Genomic DNA, 24,114 nt, shown 5'->3' on the forward strand with positions numbered 1-24,114 from the left:
TGTGATCGAACTTCTTGGGTGGGGGGCTTCACTTGTGGCCACCCCTGCGACAGCCTTTTCTTACGGGGAGTCTCAGGGTTGTGCTGAAGGGGCTTGTAGAAGCTCCTTTTGAGCCACTTAAAGATGTATTCCTTCTGAACCTTACAGTTAAGACAGTGTTCCTCAAAGTGATGGTAAGGTGAGGCTGTTGGCTCTCTCTTGTAGAGAACCCTTTCTTCAGATCACAGAGGTGGGGGTTTCCCTCCATATAGTTATTTAATTTCTTCCAAAAGTGGTTTCATATTTCCTTGTTCTGCCTCTATCCCTGCCCCCAAAAAGCTTCATCTTTTTTTTTTTTTTTTTTTCTGATCTCCAGGCCGTGTTTGGAGGGTATCCAGCATGCATAGATGTGTGTGATGTCATCCGTGCATGCTTGTTGAAGGCCCTCCAGACATGGTTGGAGCTTAGGGCTTTCCAAAACCCAGACAAACTGTTGGGTTTTGAAATGTCCATCCAGGAAACAGGACATGTCCAGGTTTTCCCAGATGTTTGGTAACCCTAGTCGACTTACATTGCCTGTGGTAAGCAGCTGCCGGTTTCTCTTAATGCTCACTCGACCAGAGGTGTCACAGCTTTGTAGGCGAAGTCTTGATCCATTCATCAGGCCGAGATTTGTAGAACGGCCACTTGGTCATTTCTTCATCCCTTTACATGGTTTACAGAATGGATGTGGTAGCTTGTTCTGACGCTGATTTGGGGGCCTTGGTATTGCAGGCAAGCTCTTCTATCCCACCCTAGACGTTGCCATTGTTTTGGTACATCACCTACTGTACAGACTTCAGAGTGGATGTAACAGAATGAAAGATTAGGTTCTTACCTTTGAAAATGTTGGCATGTGATTTTACAAAGAGGTGCATTAATATAAGACCTGTTAAAATGCTTTGCTGTAGATTGTATTTTTAAACAAAAAGTGTTTTGCTTCTTGCAAATTGTTATGTGCCTCTCTTGCTGCTATTATAAGATATGTAGGGCTAATTAGACCAGTGTCTAGAAAGTTTGCTGTTTGTTCTGCATGTCTGTAGTTCTATCAGTATGTCATGGTTGTGCTTGCCAACAGGTTTATTTTCGTACAGTGGAGCTCATACAGGAACCAATCATGGGATCCCCAGGTCTGAGTTTCTATTTCAGAATCAACAACCTCCCCATATTCTTAAAGGGATCTAACTGGATTCCAGCCGATTCCTTCCAAGACAGAGTTACCTCTGATGTGTAAGTTCTTCTTTCTAATAAACAAGGCTATTAGGTAGGTACCTGTTGGTGTACTCCTGTGCAATTGAGATTTGGCGCAAAATTCCCCCCTGCAAAATACACAATAGAAATGTTCCTACAATATTCGACTGGCTGCCACACCAATAGGCAACTGAGTGAAGAACATAGAGCATCACTGGTTCATGTGGAACTGTATGAAGCAAATGCAACCTTAGACTGCAGGAGGGGAGCAGGTGGGACAACCCACCGTGGAGCTATATTGTCAGCTTCAGAGGTAGAGCTGAGTTGGAGAGAAGTGAAGAGCATGAAAGGGAGAAACTTCTGGGGTGGGGTTGACAGCCGCAAGAGAGTAGCGAGGTTGAGCTAGGGGTGGAAGAAGTGAGTGGTGAAGTTGCTGTGGGTGAAGGGAAAAGCAGTGGTGAGGTAGAGCTAGAAGGATGGGTTGAAGAGGGAGGCTGTATTATGTATAATGAATTTTGATTTTTTTTTCTTTATTATGTTTACATTTTTTGTGCTCATGTCACCCCTCTCCTTAAGTCACTTCAATGGCTCCCTATCCGCCATTGCATGCAGTTCAAGCTTTTATTGCTGACCCACAAGTGTGTTCATTCTGCTGCCTCTCAATATCTCTCCTTATACACCTCCCAGAGAACTCCGTTCATCAGATAAGCTGCTCTTAGCTTTAATCTTCTCCTCCACTGCCAATTCCAGACTGTTCCTTTCATCTAGCTGCCCCCAATGCCTGGATTAAATTACCAGAGTTTGTCCATCAAGCCCCTTCCCATACCTTGTTTAAAAGTAGACTGAAAACCCACCTTTTTGATATTGCCTTCAATCCTTAACCTTCCTACTTTGCCCACCAACCCAGCCAGCAACGTAATTGTTCCCCTTAACTGTATCCATGACATCCTGTTTGTCTTGGCTGTTTAGATTGTAAGCTCTTTCGAGCAGGGACTGTTTTCTTCTTTGTGACTCTGTACAGCGCTGCGTATGTCTGGTAGCGCTATAGAAATAATTAATAGTAGTAGTAATTTATGTAACAGAAGTTAAAGAAAACAAAAACCTCTTTTTAAAATCTGATTTTCAGAAACTGCTAAGGAAGGGAACTGATGAGGCTGGATTCAGCCTTTGTAGCCTTTGTAGATTATGTATTCAAAATGATCTGATGTTTTGATTTTTAAATATGGAAACAGATAAAATGATGCCAGATAAAGGTCATGTGGTCTGCCCATCCATACTGTCTACTATCCTTTTCTCTTCCTTGGAGATCCTTTGTGCTTATTCATGCATTTTTGAATTCAGATACAACTGTTATCTCTTCTATCTCCACTGGAAGCTGTCCCATGCATCATCCATCCTTTCCTTAAAGAAGTTATTTCTTTAGATTACTCCTGTGTCGCCTTCATCCTATGCTTCCTCATTCTAGAGCTTCCTTTCAATTGAAAGAGGGCCATCTCTTGTACATTTAAACCACAGAGATAAATGTCTCTTTCATATCTCCCTTCTTCCAAAGTTATATACATTTGGGTGTTTAAGTATGTCTCCTATATGCTTTATGATAAAAACCTGAGATACAAACTTAAATTGTAAGCCCTCTGGAGACAGGAAAATACCTTTTTTTTACCTAAATGTAACTCGCTTTGAACTACTGAGAAAGATGTGAGCTAAAACAAAATTCCCTAACCATTTTAGTAGCTGCTCTTTAGATCGGACATCTGAGCGGAAGAGCTCGTTCAGACAACAAATCAGGCTTAGGCAGATACTCCTTATACTTCATCATGCCAAAGAAAGACTCAGAGGACTGGAGAATCATTCTGGATCTGAAGTTGGTCAATACCTATCTGCGGATTCTGCATTTCTGAATTCAACAGTGCATTTGGTCATCGCAGCTGTTATCCTGGCATCTCTGGATCTGACAGAGGCTTATCTTCATATTCCAATTTTCCTGGGGCATCAAAAGTATCTGAGGTTTTATATTCTTCAGCAACATTTCCAGTTCATAGTCCTCCCCTTTGGGCAGGCAATTGCTCCCTGCTCCTTCACCAAAGTGATGGTGGCATGGTGGCGTTTCTCCACAGATTGAGGGTCCAAGTCCATCCTTAACTGGATGACTGGCTGATCCAGGTCCTGACCCAGTTTCCCATCTTCATTGCCATCATATAGCCTGATGGGTTCCGGTATGCTGTGTATATCCTCTTCAGTAAATACAGACGCAAAAAATGTGTTCAGTTTGTCGGCGATTGCTTTGTCCTCCTTTAGCACTCCCTTTATTCGATGGTCATCCAATGGCCCCACCGCTTCCTTTGTGGGTCGTTTCCCCTTAATATATCGAAAGAACGGTTTAAAGTTTTTCGCCTCCTTGGCTATTTTTTCCTCGAAGTCTCTTTTGGCCCCTTTTACCGCCTTATGGCACCTGCGTTGATGTTGTTTGTGCTTATTCCAGTTTTCATCCGTTTTTTACCTTTTCCATTCCTTAAATGAAATTTTCTTGTCTGACCGTTTCTATAGTGAGACACCCAAAACTTTATTTGAGAATTCAATTTGCAATGGGGATCTTGAGAGCAACAGAATGGAAAAGGTAAGCTGCTCTAATTTTGGGCCAAGCCAAAGTAATTTTGTTTTAGACTCATTCAGCTTCATTTGTACAGTAAGGGCTATGACTGAAGTTTCATTATACATTCAGACCCTTCCTTTCTGAGTACACTGCTAAGACCCTCGTCCATACGAGTTATGTTTTTCAAGTTGTTAAGTCAGATTTGTATGTTTTTCAGAACTTGTAGATTTTAAGATTCTTGCTGCTTACCTCTGCTCCCAGTTGACAAAAGGGCCAACTATCCCTACCAGTATTCCCTATGAGGTAAAGCATTCACAACCACACATTGTTCTTAATGTGGCCAGGCATCATTCCTAAATCTGCTACAGAAGTGTAGGAGTCTATGCCACTGGAAATACTACTCAGTAAAATCAAATGAAGCTGCAGTATGAGTCTCTACTTAAGTCAGGTGTCTGTAACTCGGGGACTGCCTGTATTTACTCCACATTTCCTCAGTATCTCTCCTCTCTCATCTCTCCCCACACTCACCGCTGCTCATTGGATAAGTCTCTTATCTGTACCCTTCTCTACAGCTGACTCCAGACTGTCACTTCTACTTTGCTGCACCTTATGCCTGGAACAAACTGACTGACTCAGTACATCAAGCTTCGTCTCTTGCAGTATTCAAATTCATATTCAAAGCTCATTTTTTTTGAAGGTGCTTTCAGTTCCAACCCACCTTCTACCAATATCATTCCCTCAGTAATTCCTCTACCTATTAATTAAATTTGCTGATGACACAAAATTGTTTAAAGTTGTTAAATCGCAAAAGGATTATGAAAAATTGCAAGACTACCTTGGGAGACTGGGCATCAGAGTGGCAGATGATGTTTAATGTGAGCAAGTGCAAAGTGATGCATGTGGGAAAGAAGAAGCCAAACTATAGCTCTGTGATGCTGGATTCTGTGTTAGGAGTCACTGCCCAGGAAAAGGATCTAGGTGCCATTGTTGAGGATACATTGAAAACCTCAGTTCAGTGTGTGGTGGTGGCAGCTAAGAAAGCAAATAGAATGTTAGGAATTATCTGGAAAGGAACGGAAAACAAAGATGAAAATGTTATAATGCCCTTGTATCGCTCTATGGTACGGCTGCACCTCGAATACTGTGCAGTTCTGGTCACCGTATCTCAAAAAAGATATAGCGGAATTAGAAAAGGTACAGAAAAGGGTGACGAAAATGATAAAAGGTGTGGGATGACTTTCCTATGACGAAAGGCTAAAACGGCTAGGGCTCTTCAGTTTGGAGAAGAGACGGCTTGGGGTGATATGATAAAGGTCTATAAAATAAGTGGAGTGCAATTGCTTGTTCACTCTTTCCAAAAATACTAGGACTAGGGGGCATGTGAAGAAACTACTAAGTAGTAGATTTGAAACAAACCGGAGAAAATATTTCTTCACACAGCGTGTAATTAAACTCTGGAATTCGTTGCTGGAGAATGTGGTGAAATCAGTTAGTTAAGCAGGGTTTATAAAAAGGTTTGGATGATTTCCTAAAAGAGATGTCTATAGGCCATTATTGAAATGGCTTGGGGAAATCAACTGCTTATTCCTAGGATAAGCAGCATAAAATCTTGGGGTTTTGTTTTTTTTGCAGTGTCCTGGTTCTTTTCTCTTTCCTATTCTTTGTTATATTGTAGTTCCTTTCCTGTTTTTATCATATTTGATTGTTGTAAACTGCCCAGAAGGTTTCCTGTTGGTGTAGCACATCAAATCTTTAAATAAACTTGAAATTTGCTAGGTGAGCGCTCGGCACTGTTCTATAAATAACATGCGCAATTCAGGGTATAAATGGAAGGGGGGTATTCATAGAGGAGAAGTGTGAGCGTGATAAACACTAATATGCATAATTTATAGAATATTGTAAGTTATGCACGTACATGTATGCTTGCGGTTGACATGATATAAGTGGGTAAACCTATGTATAGATGCATTGATGCTGGTTTACACTAGTATTCTGGAATGGAATCTTGGCACCCAGATGCCGTTTTAGTCACTTAACTCTCTATTGCCCCAGGTACAAAAACTTAGATTGTGAGTCCACTAGGGACAGAGAAAGCTGCTTTGGTTGTACTACAAAAAGGCGGTATATCAAATTCATGACTTTTTATTTAGCACTCAGTGCCCTGCATCTAGGTGCCTAAGTCATGGTGCAAGTTATAGAATTGCTCCTTTAGTATCCTCTCTCAGTATTTTCAAGATACATATTGGTTTGGCAAACATATGTGAAAAGGGACTGAGCCAGGCCTGGTTTTAGCCCCCCCTTCTCTCTTTGCATGTAAGGGGTTGTGCTCCTGCATGTCTTAAGGAAATTAGAATTATACCCATGACTGGCTGCTCCTGCTCTTTCTGACACGGAGCTATCTGGTCACCCTAAAGTTTTCTTCTGTGTGTATGCTTCTAGTTAGTTGCTTCCACATTCAGGCAATGGTACTAGGGAATGACTGAGGACCATGTGGTGATGCTGAAGCTTTCTGTACTTGTGTTCCACAGGTTATGGCGGCTTCTTCAGTCTACAGTCAAGGCTAACATGAATGCACTCCGAGTGTGGGGAGGGGGAGTGTATGAACGGGATGAATTCTATGACATCTGTGATGAACTCGGCCTAATGGTAAAAGGAAAGTCTGAGAGTCTGCGTAGTTAGTATTTTGTCATTTGTACACAAAAGTAAGAAAAGACTCATTGGCAGGGGTAGGAGAATAAAATCACACAAAAATACCTAGCAGAAAATGTTATATTCAGTCAAATGCACTGGGTGAAATAGCAGATAGCAAAATGATGCAGCTAATAATCTTCTTCTCAAACTAGTATCATTTTGCTGTTTGCCATCTTGTCCAGTGCATTTGAAGGAACACAGGCATTGTTTACTAGTGGGTCAATAGCCCGTGGCAGTGGCGGTCAGTGTTTCTTTAAATGCTGATTCCTACCGGCTAATTTAGACCCAGATATTCCGCGCTGGGCCCTATTTGAGTGCCGGTAGTGAATTTCTAATACTTCAGCAGTGCCTGGAAGTATGTGATATCAATGTTATATCAGTACGTGATAATCAGACCTAACTGTGTAACGTTAGGCCTGCCGTTATGTGGTCCTACATGTCCAGTTAGTTATGGGGGCATCGGCACGGGACAATTCCCGTTTCCTCCCCAACTCCTCTGTGGCACTCACCAGTGAGTATTCCAAAGGTCACACCAGATTTTCAGTGGTACTATGTGGTTAAGTGGCCCATTCGCTGTGTTGTAACAGTAAAATTGTTCTGATCCTTTAAGTGATTTGTAGGAAAAAAAAAAGTTATTTAAAGTGCATGCTCATTGTATGTGTGTAAATAAATGTATGTATAAGGTTTTGATATAGATCACAGTAGTATCAGTAGTTGCCTCCTAAAATCTTTAAATATTGGAATCTTGGTCTGCCTAAGTTAGGAAAGGAGGGGGACAAATTTTTACAATCTCAGCTGCATTAAGAGAGGAAAAGGAAAAGCTGACCTGGAGTCAGGTCCATGGAAATCTGTGCTGGGATGAAGTTTAAGAGTAATTATTTTCAGTGCCAATTTTAGGCACATGGCATGCCACAGTGATTCTAAAATTGTTTCAGGGTGGCCTGCAGGTGGGGAAAGGGACTTTGGTGGTGTTAATAGTTCTAGATGATTCTTTCAGAAACGTTGAACTGTGGTGCAGACCATGGGCCAGCAATACAAAGATTTGGTTTTCATAAACTTTGCTTTTATTGCCTAAAAGCAGGCTTATACTAATATAAATGTTAATCAAATTTCACCAAAGTTGTATGATATCGAGTTACTAGTAATTAGTCACTGCAGTTAATTACCTCCTTACAGTAATTAATAAAGTAGTTAATTACTTATTTACTATTCCAGTAACTATAGTAGAATGAGGGAGAGGTCTGGTGGTGCTGAAAATTATAAATATCCATGTTTATTAAACCCTAATAAAATGGTAAAAAACTTTTTGCTGGAGCAAGCAAATGGCCTAGCACCAGTTATGACTGTGGTTGTAAACACTACTTGAAAGTACACAATTGGGTTTTCCTTAGGCATGTTCAGGCTTTAACTAATGATAGAAATGTATGGATCTGGTCTATTTACTTGGGATCCATTATATTTGATCATAGGAAAGCAGTTTTGCTAGTGCTAGCTGGGGGGGGGGTATCAGATGCCCTAGGTCAGGGGTAGGCAATTCTGGTCCTCGAGAGCCACAGGCAGGTCAGGTTTTCAGGATATCCACAATAAATATGCATGAGAGAGATTTGCATCTCAAGGAGGCAGTGCAGGCAAATCCATCTCGTATATATTCATTGTGGATATCCTGAAAACCTGACCTGCCTGTGGCTCTCAAGGACTGGAGTTACCTACCCCTGCCCTAGGTGAATCTTCAACCTTGCTTCCTCCCCACCCCCACCCCCAAGGCAACTCAAGATCCTACCCTTCTTGTAGTTCAGCATTTTCTCTTTTCCTTCCTATGCCCCCAGGTTGCCAGGATCACCCCTTCTCCTTTCTAATTCTCCCCCCATCATGGTCAGCATCATCCCTTCTCTACTTCCTCCCCTCCCCAGGTGCCAGGATTTCTCTTTCCCTTCTATACTCCCCCCTCCCAGGTTGTCAGTATCTCCCCTGTGCCTTCATTATGCCCCTGAGATTGCTATTGTCTCCCCTTTCCCTCTCCAGGTTGCCGGCATCTCACTTTTCCCTATAATTCTACTTCATGTCCAGTATCGCCATTCATTCCTGCTTCCAGGCTACCACCAACCCCCTACTTCCTCTCATGCTGGCCCTGATTTAAAGAAGAGCAAGTGCTGTGCTGATTCTCTGAGCACAGGCTTGTACTACCATCTCCCACCCCTCTCTGACCCAATGCCTGCCTTAGAAAGGGATGGGACACAGAAACTCTTCAGCACAGGCCTGTACTTTAAAGGCCTGTGGAGTGCCGACTCTGTCTTAACTTGGGGTAAGTGCAGGGGGGGGAGGGCAGCAGAAGCAGGGCCAGCAGGAGTAAGGCTTTTATGTACAATGGTACCACACTGCTACCCAAGGTGGATACGTAGACCACTTAGTGGCAAGGCTGATCCCAAGTTTTACCCTCCTGCAATCAGATGATGGGGAGGTTATAAAAAGCCAAATTTCCCTGTGTGCTTTTTTTTCTGTGATTGTTAGTCTGAGGCTAAAAGATGTGAATATAGCTATCTATGCTCTCTCCTCCCTTGGTTCAAGGCTGTCTTTGGAAGCATTGGGGTTAGGTTTTAAGTAGCACTGGCCACCATCCCTTGACTAAAACTTAAATGAACGGGAATGTCAGAAGCTTTGGCTGTTTTGATTTGGACCCTGCCTGCATTTATTTCACACTGGGGACAGAATGCACAAAAAAGCCATATTATTAAAGTAGCTGTAAACAGAAAAACAAGGAAATACAGAGTGGGGTTTTTTTTTTCTTTTCACAGGTCTGGCAAGATTTCATGTTTGCTTGTGCCTTGTACCCAACAGATCCAGGCTTTGTAGAATCTGTCAGAGCAGAAGTTACACATCAGGTAGGCTACGGAAGAGTTTGAGAATCAATGGTCAGTGCAATTCTTCTAGAGATCTTAGAGAACAATATTCAGCCAGTGACACTCGGCATTTTGCTAACCTCCACTGGCATTAAACCTGGAAATTCAGTACCAGATCATGTCCGTGAACTGGCATTGAATTTCTGGGTTTCTAGAGCTGGCCAACACACAGTCCTACTTATGCAGTTATCCTGGCTGGCTAAGTGCTGAATATCAGCACTTCACCCACTGAATACCCCTCAAATAGCTGGTTTTCAGTTCAGCACTAACCAGTTATTTTTAGTGGCACTAACTGATTAAATGCTGCTGAAAATTAGTGGTTGGTCCTGAACAGGCAATTTAATTTGGACAGTTAAATCGCTGTGACTATGAATACCCATAGGCTTTATGATATCAAATTCTGGAACACTGACGTTTATTCTAAAAGCTAGCCAAGTTTTGACTTTTGGAGTTCTAGTGATGTGATGAAACAAGTCAAACTACACATCTAGATAAATGAGGTGTGGGTGTGATGGACTGAAAGCCTCCTATATACTCTCCAGTTAATATTTAAATCCCGATTCAGCTTTTAAATATTTTATATACATATATATATTTTATAAATGTAATGTAATTTATTTCTTATATACCGCTACATCCGTTAGGTTCTAAGCGGTTTGAAGAAAATATACATTAAGATTATAAATGAGAAGTAAGAAGGTACTTAAAAAATTCCCTTACTGTCCCGAAGGCTCACAATCTAACTAAAGTACCTGGAAATTAATAAAGAAGAGAAAATAAAGATGGTTGAAAAAAGAAAAATTCTATGTGAATTTATAGGATGGAAATTAAACTGACAGTGAAGAACTGTATGAAAAATACATATGGAATTCAGTTAGAGAGGGTAGGTTACAATCTATTTATGGTATTTGTTTAATTGGAAGGTGTTAAGGTGGGTAATTTGGGGGAAGGTTGGGGGTAGGTGAATATATAAAATATTTCTTCTTCTGTCAAATCTCTTAAATTCATGTGAATAAATAGTTAATTCTGTGTAAAACAAGTTATAATGGCTACAGTTGGAGATAGAACATTAGTTCAAGTTCAAAATCTATAAAAAACCCAGTAAAGGATTTAGCTAAACTTATCTCAGGGAATGAATGTGATGTTCTATGCAATGAGCTATCATAGGAACTGGTATTCTGCGAGTATTTAAACAACTCTTTTGTTCAGTCAATCTCACTGTTAAGGTGTGTGAAGTTTGACCTATATATAAAAGATTACATGAACATTTGATCGTATAAATCACATTGGATGATTGGCAATTGGAGTTATAAACTGCCAGAATTTCAACACATATTTAAATAGTGGCGGTTTATTGATGATGTTTTTTTAATTTGGGGAGGCACGATGCAACAGCTTTTGGAATTTGAAAGAGTTATCAACCAGTGCCATACTTCTATTAAATTTACTATGTCTCACAGTACAACTCAAATTAATTTTTTAGATGTTTTGATTCAATGGAAAGAAAGAAAATTAACAACCACTATTTCCTGCAAAGATACGGATAGAAATAAGATGTTGAGATTTGATAGTATGCATCCTTCTCATTTAAAAACAAGTATTCCATTTGCACAATTCTTAAGGTATTGTTGAATATGCAATTTCAAAGAAAATTTTCTTAAAGAAGCGAAAATTTTAGAATAGAGATTTATATCTCGAGACTATCCTCGCCCTTTGGTTAAAAAAGCTAAAAACGGGCATTGAATAATCCTAGGGAAGCTCTCTTAGAATATAGACAACCTCAACAAGAGAAGAACATGATTCCTTGAATCATTAAACAAACTCAAATGTCACCTAAAATTATTTAAAAATACAAAAAACATTTACGTTTGCTTAAGACTCTTCCTTGTTTTGCTAATAAAAAATTTATTTTTTCTTAGTCAAGGAACAGAAATTTGGGAGATTGGCTATGTCATACATCTAATGAAGAAGAGACCAATATACAGGGTCATAGTCCCTGTGGACATTATATTAATTGCACCATTATGGCTACTATTTCCAGTTTTGTGACTTCTATGGATGGTAAAAGCTATAGGTTAAAATATAACTCCAATTGCCAATCATCCAATGTGATTTATGTGATCAAAAGTTCATGTGATCTTTTATCTATAGGTCAAACTTCACACACCTTAACAATGAGATTGAACATAAGAGTTGTTTAAATACTCGTAGAATCTCAGCTCCTATGATAGCTCATTGCATAGAACATCAACATTCTGTCACTAATTTGAGTTGTTGGGTGGTTGAAAAATTGATTCCATCATTAAGAAGAGGCGATATTAGGAAATTGCATGGCAAAAAGAACAACAGTGGAATTTTTGAGATCAAGATGGCTGCCGAAGCTCTAAGCTGAGCGTCACGCGCTGGTGAGCTCTTCACTTACTTTTAATTCCGCGTTGAATTTTCGGCAGTATGCCCAAGCGGAGGGGTCGGAGCACGGCTGGGGCCTCGCGGAGCTCCGTCGGACCCAGCTTGGGAAACATTGAGAAGCTGTTTCGCCGCATGCAGAGTTCCCTGCAGTCGGAGGCGTTCCCGCTAGAGACGCCCCGAACGGGCAGAACGGAGGCGATCTCTCAGGGACTTGAGACCACGCTAAGCCCCGACACAAGGGCTCCGCCCCCCACCCTCAGGTTACCAGCTCCCCGCGGGAGGGGGAACTCTACAAAGAGGGAGTATCTTCAGCCCTGGAGGCCGTTGTCAATCATGGAGGGAGCAGGGATCCAGACTCTCCACATTTTCAAGAGAGTCTGTTTGAAGAAACAGAGGAGTCGACAGCAGAGGAGAGCGGACAGATCCAGGAGAGTGCTCAACAGGCAGTTTCACCAGTGGGAGAAGAGTCTGCAGCTTATTCCTTTCATCTTCAGAGACCCCAAGAGGTAACACTTGAAACTATCTGGGACCTGATTGCTAATATTCCTAATTTGTTAAAAACTCAATTAAATCAAATAGAAGGGGAAATTAAACATCATGATAAAGAAATAAAAGAAGTAAAAAAGGAAACAACAGAGCTTAGAAAAGAGATTGTCAGCATTAACCAGGAGTCAATTAAGACCAAACAAATTTATGAAACAATAATTAAGGACAATACCAATCTTAGAAGAAAGTTAGAATCATTGGAAAACTTTTCCCGTGGAAATAATTTAAGATTGGTAAATTTTCCTAAGGTCTTGATGATTACACCTCGGGAGATGCTGAAAAGATATTTAATGGAAATTTTGAGTTTGTCTGAAAATATGATACCACCATTTACACAAGTTTACTATCTTCCTATTAATCAACGGAAACAACAGCAAGAGGTTGAACAGGAAAATTTGGATGTGTCCACCAGTGTTCCCGCTAAGCTGCGCTGGCGTGCGCTGGCGCACAAAATATTAGGTCGCAGCGCACAAGTTTCTCGTCACAGCGCAGGACCGGCAAGATTGACTCATTTGAACTTCCTGCCGGTCCGCGCAGGACCGGCAAGATCAGCATCGGAAGCGTGCGCTGGGCCGGAGAGATCTTGGGGAGCCTCCGACAGTGGCTTTCTCCCCTCTCTGCAGCTCTCCTTTACTTCCCAGCGCAGCGATTCACGAAGGCAGCCTCGGGGCTTTTGCTGAGTCGCGGCTGCCTCTGATGATGCAACTTCCTCTTTCCTCAGAGGCGGCGCGACACAACAAAGGACCCGAGGCTGCCTTCGTGAATCGCTGCGCTGGGAAGTAAGAAGAGCTGCTGGGAGGGGAGAAAACCACTATCAGTCTGGGAAGCTGCTGGGCAGGGGAAAAAAGGGACAGCTGCTACTGGAAAGGGAGAAGGAGAGATGCTTCTGGGAGGGGAGGAGGGAAAGGAATCTGGGAAGCTGCTGGGCCAGGAAAAAAAAGGACAGCTGCTACTGGAGAGGGAGAAGAAGGAGAGATGCTTCTGGGAGGGGAGGAGGGAAAGGAATCTGGGAAGCTGCTGGGCAAGGAAAAAAAAGGGACAGCTGCTACTGGAGAGGGAGACGGAGAGATGCTGCTGGGAGGGGAGGAAGGGAAGAGAGTTACTGCTGGACAGGAGGCTGGGAGAAAGAAAGAAAGGGGGCAGGCAGGGAAACAGAAGGAAAGAAGAGAAACAGAAAAAAAGAAAGAAAGGTCAGGGAGAGAGGAAGAAAAAGTTGGGGGAGGGAATGAGGTGTGGAGGAGAGAAAGCATACAGGCTGATAGAAGGGAAGAAAGATTGGATGCACAGTCAGAAGAAGAAAGTGCAACCAGAAATCACCAGACAAGGTAGGAAAAATGATTTTATTTTAAATTTAGCAAAGTGGAGGCAGTATTACCACAGTTTTCAAAGGAATTTGCCCAAATAACTTAATAGTTAACTGGGTAAATTCCCAGAGATGAAAACTTCCCTTCACTTACTATGCACAGTTCTGAATTTATATCTGCTGTCTATATTTTACAATATGGTCCCCTTTTACTAAACCGCAATAGTGGTTTTTAGCGCAGGGAGCCTATGAGCGTCAAGAGCAGTGCTGGGCATTCAGCGCAGCTCCCTGCGCTAAAAACTGCTATTGTGGTTTAATAAAAAGGATGGAGGGTATATTTGTCTATTTTTGTTTGCTATAAAAACCAAATACAGAGAGAGACTGAGAGCTGTTGACGAAGAGCTACGTGTGTGTCTTTCTTCCATTCCAGCCAGAATATCAGCTTTGTGTTCATGCCCAGGTTTCGCACTGAATAAAGTATTTTATAATTTTTATAATTTTTATTTCATAATAAAGTAATTATAAAATACTTTCTTTGTGTTTATTTGATTCCTATTCAAGAGAATTACTTTATATATAGTCAATATAGGCAGAGAGTTAAATTTTTTAACATTTTCTAATGGTGGTGTGCCTCGTGATTTTTTTCATGAAACAAGTGTGCCTTTGCCCAAAAAAGGTTGAAAAACACTGGTCTAGAAATTGAAAGCATCAAACGTATTGTCTTCTGGACTGTTTTTAATTTACAGTTTACACATATGGATGTAACAGACATAACTACATTTGTTGTAAAACATTTATTAAGATATCATTTCATCCCTACAATTTCTGTGTTCTTAAAAATATTATTTAACGTTATTTAATTTAGCGTGTAGGCCTAAAATTCCTTTGAATACCTCGTCCTCATGTATCAGCAACTTTGACAACATATTTATTTGGCTCATAACTTGCTGGCGCCCGATATTTTTAGCTCACAGTGAAAAAAGTTTGCTCACAACACCCGCCCGCTTAGAGGGAACACTGCTATATTGGAATCCTCGAATACTGAAAAGGTAGTCCCAGCAACCTTATTATTAACAGTGGCATTGGCCCCGGACAAAAACTGGTTACTGAGACTTTTCTTTAAAAATAAAATGAAAACTTTTTTAGGAATGCAGATACAAATGTATCCTGTTCTTGCCAGAGAAACCCAGAGGCGTCGTAAAGAATTTCTACTATTAAAGCCAGGGGTGTTGGCCCTTGGGGCAACCTTTTATTTACGTCACCCATGTAAATGCATAGTGTATTATTCTTCTCAGAAATTTGTCTTTTTTGATCCTTCACAGCTGGTGACCTTCCTGTCGCTGTCTCGCTTGGAAAAAGAAAAGGACAATAAGATCTAGCCCTAGATGGGAAGTTATTAGGGAACTTTGAGCTCAGCTTAGATTAATCTCAGCATTATTTGTGTTTTTTTTTCTTAATTTAAATTGTCCTTTGTACATCTTGATCTTCAAAGTGGACTTGAGTTAAAATTTAAGTAACATAATGGAGTTTTCTTTTTGTTTTTCTCTGAAAATATGGATATGTATTATTCGTTTGTTTCTTTGATTTTTGGACTTTAATATGATGATTATGGCTATGTATCCTTAAACTTAAATTTTTGCTTTCTGTACAAGTTATACTTGATAATTATTTATAAAATGATAAATAAATAATAATAAAAAAAAGAACAACAGTGGATCAATCATTTACAAACTTTAGACCCTTTAGGTCTCAATACTACATATGAATGGCAACCGTTCTACTGAATTAATAAATATAATTTTCCATTAGAAGTAGTATTGTATACACATTTGTTATAAAAACATGTTAGATTTTCAATTAAAGTTTTTTTGTTTTGACAGTCCTATGTTTATCATATCATGCATCACGAAGGTGATGACGTTATGATGCTCAGCTTCCTTTTTGAATAAGCTGGGCACGTCTCTCAATCTCGCAGCCATTTTGTAGACTGTCATTGATACGGGCTGATGCTGTCAAAAGTTTTGGAGAGAGCAATGCTGAGCTAAACATGCTGGATTTTTCTCCCCTGAAGTAACCCTGCTAGGGCGAAACAGAAGTGCTTTCTGTCGGGACACGGGGGAATGAGTTGCAGCAGTTTAAGTTATTGGATGATAAGAACATCTGCATTAAGAGAAGTGCTCCCCGAGATAAGTTTAGCTAAATCCTTTACTGGTTTTTTATAGATTTTGAAATTGAACTAATGTTCTATCTCCAACTGTAACCATTATAATTTGTTTTACATAGAATTAAATATTTATTCACATGAATTTAAAAGATTTGACAGAAGAAGAAATATTTTTGAGAAGCAATTTATGAAATGACAGATTGATTGTTATATATATGTACAGATTTTTTTTCGGACCAGTGATGATACGAGTGGCTTAAAGTATTGTTGAGTCCCGGTCACTTGTGGATGAGGCCCGTTTTTCTCCTTTTTTTTTTAAATTTTTTTAACTTTTTATTTATAGAATTTTCATTCTTTCAATACATGAATCACATATTATAAAATGTATAATAAAATATATATGTATGTACAAATTCATATCATAGATATTCATCCCTTTCCCCTATTAATTGTTTTTCCATTTTTCTTTCATATTAATATCTATATTTCCCACCCTAACCCTATATTACTATTATCAATGTGTTAAGATATCTGATCTCTAGAATAATTAGTCAATGGATCCCATATTTTCTTAAAATTTTTAATATTTCCTTGTTGTAAAGCCAAAATTTTCTCCATTTTGTAAATGTGACATACCGAGTTCCACCAGAATGTATAATTTAGTTTGGTAAAATCTTTCCAATTTTGTGTGATTTGCTGCATGGCAACTCCTGTCAATATTAAAAGTAATTTATTATTATTTGCTGATATTGGACTCTGTGTTCTCATTGCAGTACCGAATAATATGGTATCATATGAGAGTCCTACGTGATTTTCTAGTAATATATTTATTTGGGGCCAAATTAAATTCCAAAAAGCTTTTATACAGGGACAAAAAAAAATTAAATGATCCAATGTCCCTACTTCTATTTTACAATGCCAACATCTATTAGATCTAGTATTATCTATCTTTTGCAAGCGCGTTGGGGTCCATAACACTCTATGTAATAAAAATAACCATGTTTGACTCATAGATGCTGACTTTGTTAATCTTAATCTCCAGGACCAGAATTTTGGCCATTGATATTTATTATCATTTTGATTTTCTGTCTGTCAATCAATGATTGAGTGTGAGTGGGTTTTTCTGGTAAACTAATACACAGTACGTTTTTTCTTGATTTCTTACATATTTATGACTATACCCTCTCTTTTTTTGAGTTATATTCTAACCTTTGTGGACAAGCCAGAGCTGCAGTGAGTACTAGATCTCCAGGACTAGAAGAAATAGGGGATGAGGGGGGTGAGGTCTTGGTCAGGGGCCTGTTGTCTTGGTGGGGAGGGGGATCATGATTGGGGGAGAGAGAGAGAGAGAGCGACCTGGGTCTGCTGTGAGGGCAACTGCATCCCCTTAATGTGGATCCTGGCTGATATTCAGCTGGGACCTGCATAAGATCCAATGGCCAGCACATGATGGTATAACCCTGGATATTCAATGCTAGTGCCCAGACATGGCCCAGCATTGAATATCTGGCTTAATTCTGCCTGCAGTGGCTAGTGTTTAAATATTGACCTCCATAGGCTGAATATTGTCTGTCTAGTTTTTTTGAACTTGAAACATATGGGGTGGGGGGAGCCATTAATGTATATTTTCTGTAAACCGCTTAGAACCTAACGGATGTAGCGGTATATAAGAAATAAATTACATTACATTACATTACATTGAGGATTAAGAGTGGCAAATTGACTCATCACTCCTATTTTTCCTTTTATATGAAGGAGACTTGAGTCCATGGGCCTGACAAGTGATGCCTTTTTCTGGTGGCACAGTTACTGATCCATATGTGGAATATTGATTGCAGGTGAGGAGATTAAGGTCACACCCTTCCATTATCCTGTGGAGTGGAAATAATGAGAATGAAGCTGCCCTAGCCAATGACTGGTTCTCCGTACCAAGTATTCAGAAGGAGGTGTACATCCAGGACTACATCACACTTTATGTGAAAAACATCAGGGAGATTGTTCTGTCAGTAAGTGACAATTTTACGGGATTGCAGTGGTAGGGGGTAGAACGCTGGGGATTTGGATAGCACAGCTGGAGGGGGCTGACTTTCCCAACATCATGTGTTTAAAATGTGACATGGGTACAAGGGAATGCTTTTTTTTTTTTAATAGTGAATTTTCCCCCTCTCTTCATTTGTATATGCAGGCATCTTTGTGGGGCTTGACTGGGGGAGGGGATACATAGTAGAATGTGTTTCAGTGGGCTGATAGCAATTGTATAGTTTTAGAAGAGAAGTATAGTGTGTCTGTGTATGTGGGTGAGGGGGGTGTTATCTGTGGGAAGGGTTGTAGGTATGTGATTGTAGAAATGTGTGGCAAGGGAAGATGCATTGTGCAGCTAATTGGGGAGATGATGTGTCTTTGCATGTATGAGAGGAAGTTTGGACTTCATCTCCTTCACGGTTCTCTCTCCCTTTTGCTTCTCTCCTTTCACTAACACTTCTTGCATCCTCTCCCTGATCCATTCTCTTTTCCTTTTTCAGCCTGGACTTGCTCCTCCACACCTTCTAGCAGTAGGATTCAGGCTCCTCATCCTTCCATAATAGGTGTTCACAGTTTTTTTTGGGTAAAGTAGTGTGCCTAAAAATGAAAGGGGCACACACAGGTTGAGTTGAGCTGCAGAGTAATAAACAGTTTTGGATTTAGTTTTAGGCGGTTTAGTTACATGCATTTAAAAATATATATGTGATTATATCTATCAAAAAAAAGTATTCTAAGACTCCAGCTAATCCAGAATACTGCAGCCAAACTGATCTTCTCAAAACGCAAGTCTGACCATGCCTCCCCACTCCTTGCCAAACTTCATTGGCTCCCAATAATCTCCAGAATCCATTTCAAATGTTCCTGCCTGGCTTTCAAGATCATTCACGGAATCCTGCCTCCTCTTATCCCACTGTCTTTCAACTCCTCCAGTCCCGACTCTTCCAGAACTGCCCAAAGGCTTAAACTAGCCTTCCCCTCTCCACGCGGCATCCACTATTCAGGCAAACTGGGAAAATCCCTTCTCTTCAAAATCACAGGTCTTTGGAACGACCTCACCACTGCGGAACCTGAGCTCCCTTCAGTTATTCCGCAAACAACTGAAAACCTGGCTTTTCAGCAAATTGTAGCTCTAGCCTTCCCCCCTTTCTCTCCCCCCTTCTACACATAAGTTCATGTAATCCTTTTTCTTCTTCTCTACCCACTATTTTAAGTTCTTGTAAACCGTGTCGAGCTCCATTCTCATGGAGATGATGCGGTATATAAACTTAAGGTTTAGATTAGATTAGATTAGATTATGGTTATTTGATACTTTTTTCTAAATGGAACAAACTGTGTGTGTGCTGTGATGTGTGAGGTTTTTTGGCTTGTGCGAAGTGTATTGGTGGTCTCGATCACATTCTTACCAGTAAGGTGTCCACATTATTAAAACCATTATCACAGTTTTAGCACAAATTGCCATTATTCTTGACAACTTCAGCGCAGAGCCCACAGATTTCAGAGATATGGAAATGGAATTGCTCTGTCTGTCAATTTTTAATAGCTCGTGTAGTTTGTAATGGTACAAGGGCACTTCTACTAAGGTAGAGAAGAGTAATTTTCAGTGAGGATAATTTGAATGGCTTTGAAAATTGTCCTTCCTTCCTCCCTCAGCAAATAAGATGTAGGTGACACCTTTTCCTAGACTGATTTAATATGTTTGTAATTGAGAGCTACCTAATCGTTCCAAAGGCAAATACAGAATGAGTTAGGCAGTGGGCAAATCTGAGTGTCTGTTCAGGAGCTGTGAGCCATTACTGTCCTTTTCACACCTTGAATGAGTAGGAGACATCCCTAATTGTAGCTATACTCGTGTTATTTGCTACCTAAGCAGTGTTTAGATGCCTATACTTTGGATAGGTGTTTATGGTAGCCATTTTGCACAGTGGGCCTGAAGAAAGAAAAAAAAAAAAAGCATTTTAAGGGTAGTTCTGTAGGTGGGCACCTGCTTTTAGATGTGGTGAGTCTATTCTTTATCGGCATGTGTATGTGTCTGGATCCTGTTGAAATACTAGCATAACCTGGAATTGCCATGCCTAGTCATAGAACTGGTGTAAATTCGGCAAGGGCACACAACTTACTGTACTCTCTCTAAGCTGTGTGTAAGTGGCAGCCCTCTGCATGTGCCTCCTATACTCCAATAAATATACCACTCCCCAAGGCAATATCAGCATACTATGACACACCCGCTGAGAATCCCAGATCTTATGGTGAATATGTTCGGACACCAAAGCCCCATACTGGGGGTGGATTACCTCATTGGCATTAAAAATACCCTCCTCAATCGGGTATTCAAATGTAGAAAAGCCTTGTGCAATGCAGACTTTAGCTTCTGAACAGTTCACTTCAAAGCATTAAATGAGAAAAGAAATTAATGAATCATTAGATGAATCCACCGCATACCGACGATGACCAGTATTTTCCCAAAGTATAGCTCCTTCAAGATGTGGAGGTGTTGATTCTTTCCTGGGGAGAGAATGTGCATTAGATCTCCTCACTTCCCATATAATGTGAAAATAATGCAACAAAATGCTTCCCATTGAGTTGTAAAGCACTTTCTGAAAAACTCTGTATCTCATCATGTCAGACGTGGACAGCAGGATCTCCTAGACGCCAGCCATTTGTATGCCCCCTTCCATTTACACGCCTTACAGAATATCAATCACTGTCGCTTTTGGGTACATTTACGCACACAAGTGGCAAATACATGTAAGCGCCTTTTCTAGAATTTCTCTTCAGTCATCTAAATATAGGCACACGTATAGAATTGCCCTAATTTTGTGTAACAAATTTAGCATGACGCAGAATTACGTATTTGTCAACCCTTTATTTGTAAAGTTTCCTCATCTCAGTCTATTTCTAGTCTCCTCTTGTCAGTTTTTTCTCCTTTTTGCATCCTCTCCCTGATCCATTTTCTCTTTTCCTTTTTCAGCCTGAACTTGCTCCTCCACAACTCCACAACTTCTTCTTGAAGCTTCTCTTTTTCCCTTATTTTACTGTTTACCTGACAGTTCTCCCTCCTTCCACAGACCAGCTTGGTTCTTAGCAGTCTTTGTCTCTCATTATTTTCTCCTCACCTGTTCTTTATCTTCCTTTTCTCACCCTCTGTGTGAAGCTGTCTTGTTTTCTCAGTAAGCACCCTCTGTTTGCTTCTTCCTTCCATCTTTCTCCCTTGCAAGCTTTCCCCCTGCTTTTATCTCTCTCCTCTTTCTGCGCTCTGTATTTTCTCTCCTGCATTTTTTTGCTCCCTCCATCCATACCTCATGGTCCTACTTCATATTTATGCTACGAAACCCCCACTTTAACACATTCCATCCTCCTTAGTTTTTCATTTCTGGCCTCTTATTCACTCATAACATATAGTCTAGTAAGACTGTGGCCTAAGAGGGGTGATCCTATGGCTGTTCTCAAGGACCTGCTCCTCAACCACTCTCCCACAACTGCCACTCCTTTCAACACCACCCCACCTGAGCCCTCCTACCCCACTTCTACTTCACCTGCTCTTTGCTTCTCACCATCTCCCCTCATCAGTTCCCCAATTTGCAATCAAAACTTCATGAGGAAGACAGACTGGCCTATTGGGCAACATGGCTGCACCCCCACATCTTCACAGCTCAACTTTCACCAGTGCAAGAAACTACAGAGGCAGAAATATACTCTCCTGTTGGCCTTATGCTACCTGCTTGCCTGGTGCAGCACTGACTGCTCTGGCGTGAGTAAATAGGTAGACTAGGGTGCACAGAAATGAGCTGGTAAATAGGCATGCATGGAAAAAAGCTGCCACTGGAAAGGTAAACTGATAGATTGGGGGGGGGGGTGTAGAGCGGTAGATGACCAGGGAGGGAAGTCTACAGGGAGCTGCTGGGTGCTGGGACAGTTGAGGATGGGAATTAGTGGACAGTGAACTTTTAGGGATGTGGGCTGAGGAGGAGAGACAACAGGTGGATTGGGCAAGGGATGGGCAGATGTGCAGGCTAAGGACTTCCAAATCAGTGTTGCAAATTCCATTTTGAATAGCTTGTAGTGGAGAAAACCAGACCTGATTGATTGTGATGAATTACTGGAAAGCATAGACCCCTGCATCTTTGTGCAGTTTTTGAGTGAGTTCAGTAGAAAGTATTGCTGCCTGCAGAGAAGGCCCTTGCCATTCTGGAATTGAAGTTACAGTTTGCCTGGTGCTGACATAGTATAGCTGCTTCTGTCCTTTTGTGTTGTCCTGGTTTCATTTCCTGCAGTAAGGATTTATTTATTTTAAAACTTTATATACCGCCTTTATATATACTTTATATATAAAAATACATAAAGCAAAAACAATGAACATTACAAATCACTCATCAAAATAATATCAAAACATATTAAAATAGGACCTACAAACTCTTCAATAACATATTTGACAAGATGTTACTACAATGCCCTGACAACACTGGGAAAGATAAATGTTGAGCAAAGTTAAATCATTTGAATCCTATTCTGTTTTTGCCTAGGAAGACCAGAGCCGTCCTTTTCTCACATCCAGTCCTACCAATGGTGCAGAGACGGTCAGTGAGGGTTGGGTGGCCAATGACCCTTACGACAACTGTTATGGCGACACTCACTTTTACAACTACTACGATGACTGCTGGGACTGGAAAAAGTTTCCAAAGACTCGATTTGCCTCTGAATATGGATTTCAGTCGTGGCCCTCCTTCAGTACCCTAAAACTGGTAAATTATGGTCTCTGCTACAATTTGCTTTTTCTCTTTTACACGTCAATGAAAACTCCCTTCTTTACTATACCCGGTCATTTGTGCAGGTAAAGAGCGATTTACACACGCAGGCCAGCTGTTTATACACTGCCCTCCCTGATTCTGGCTCAAAGGACACATAGGTGTTTCACCACACACGTACCTCCTGGAGATAGTAGAAATATCCCTATGGTCTTATAGTAGAAGGGAGATGTGGTCCATCCCAAAAGGTACCTGTGAGGGAAGACAGAACAGGCTTCATGTCAGGCCCCACCTGGGGCAGCCCACATCTCCCTTTTGCTATAAGACCTCAGGGCAATTGGGAGGGAGCAGAGCTGCAAGAGGAGCCCCCAGCCACCTCCACATGAGCACCCGTGGAGGGAGGTGAATTGTGAAGTCCTGTATGCTGAAAATATTTGCAGGGAGAAGTCCCACGCCTTGTCAGCTGTGTTGAAACAGATGCGCTGCCACAGCGACAAGTCATGTCTCCGTGTACCAATTTTATTAGGTACATAATGCATTGAAAAGGTGTCCTGTCTCTGTGCGGCAGGCTTCAGTGTACTTTTTGGTGTATACTGTCCCAATTCCTTTCATGTACTGCTGCAGCTGTATGTGCCATCAAAGAGCACAGGTTTATCAGCATCCATGGGCCATCAACAGCGACGCAGTCTTATTACCTATAAAAAGTGAGGGAAATAAATTAAAATATTCCAAGTGGTGCTTCGGAGGGAAGTGTTTTGTCTATTAAATTAAGTTATGCTGTTGAGAGAATTTCTCTGCAGCAAGAGTTCCTAAAGCTGATGTCGTTAACAGGATTTGCAGTGCAGCGCAGTTTAGAAACGTACGAGAGATCCTTTTACTGGCATTTTACTCTGCAGAAATATTTGGGAAGGGATAGGCTCTTAATCTTAGCCTGCAGGGGCACATATTGATGAGGGCTGGAAGCAAAGAAGAAAGGGATTATCTTTCCAGTATGAGGCATTTGCCAAGTTATTTGTGGAGTTTGGGGTTGAGGTGTGGATTCTGCTTCTCAGGATATTTAAAGGGGCTGGTTTAGACAGCACTGTGCACCACCATGTGGAAGGTTGCTGGCTCAATTTCTAGTTTGTCTTTGCATTCTAGTTTGGGGATAGGAAGAATCAGCCATGGTTTTGGCTAAGTGTGACACCTAGGGGTCAATTCTATAAATAAGGTGCTGACATTTATGTACTGATTGCATGTGTAAATGATCCAAATACCAGCATATACATGTGCACAAATGCCAATAGCCAGCTTAGGGGATTGAATTTGATATATTGTTTTTCTGTGTGGTTACAATCAAAATGGTTTACATGTTTTAGACAGGTATTTATTTTGTACCTGGGGCAATTAAGTGTTAAGTGACTTCCCAGAGTCACAAGGAGCTGCAGTGAGAATCAAACTCACAACCTCAGAGTGCTGAGAAAGCTGCTTTAACCACTGAGCCACTCCACTCCAAGTGCTATTTTGTAAATATGATTTCAAATATGAAAACCCACTTA

At 40.9% G+C, this 24,114-nt stretch overlaps 1 protein-coding gene across 2 annotated transcripts in view; it reads left to right on the plus strand.

Annotated features, from left to right (window-relative positions):
• The window catches only part of MANBA (mannosidase beta), a 156,137-nt gene that overhangs the window by 93,075 nt on the left and 38,948 nt on the right, over positions 1-24,114 (plus strand). For both annotated transcript variants that reach the window (XM_033956878.1, XM_033956887.1), the window contains exons 10-14: positions 1,097-1,248; positions 6,331-6,448; positions 9,286-9,372; positions 17,651-17,818; positions 22,355-22,573. In XM_033956878.1, coding sequence (XP_033812769.1) covers positions 1,097-1,248; positions 6,331-6,448; positions 9,286-9,372; positions 17,651-17,818; positions 22,355-22,573 — 744 coding nt within the window. The remainder of the gene's footprint in view (positions 1-1,096; positions 1,249-6,330; positions 6,449-9,285; positions 9,373-17,650; positions 17,819-22,354; positions 22,574-24,114) is intronic.

This window comes from Geotrypetes seraphini, chromosome 1 (assembly GCF_902459505.1).
Source record: "Geotrypetes seraphini chromosome 1, aGeoSer1.1, whole genome shotgun sequence".
Taxonomy (NCBI): domain Eukaryota; kingdom Metazoa; phylum Chordata; class Amphibia; order Gymnophiona; family Dermophiidae; genus Geotrypetes; species Geotrypetes seraphini.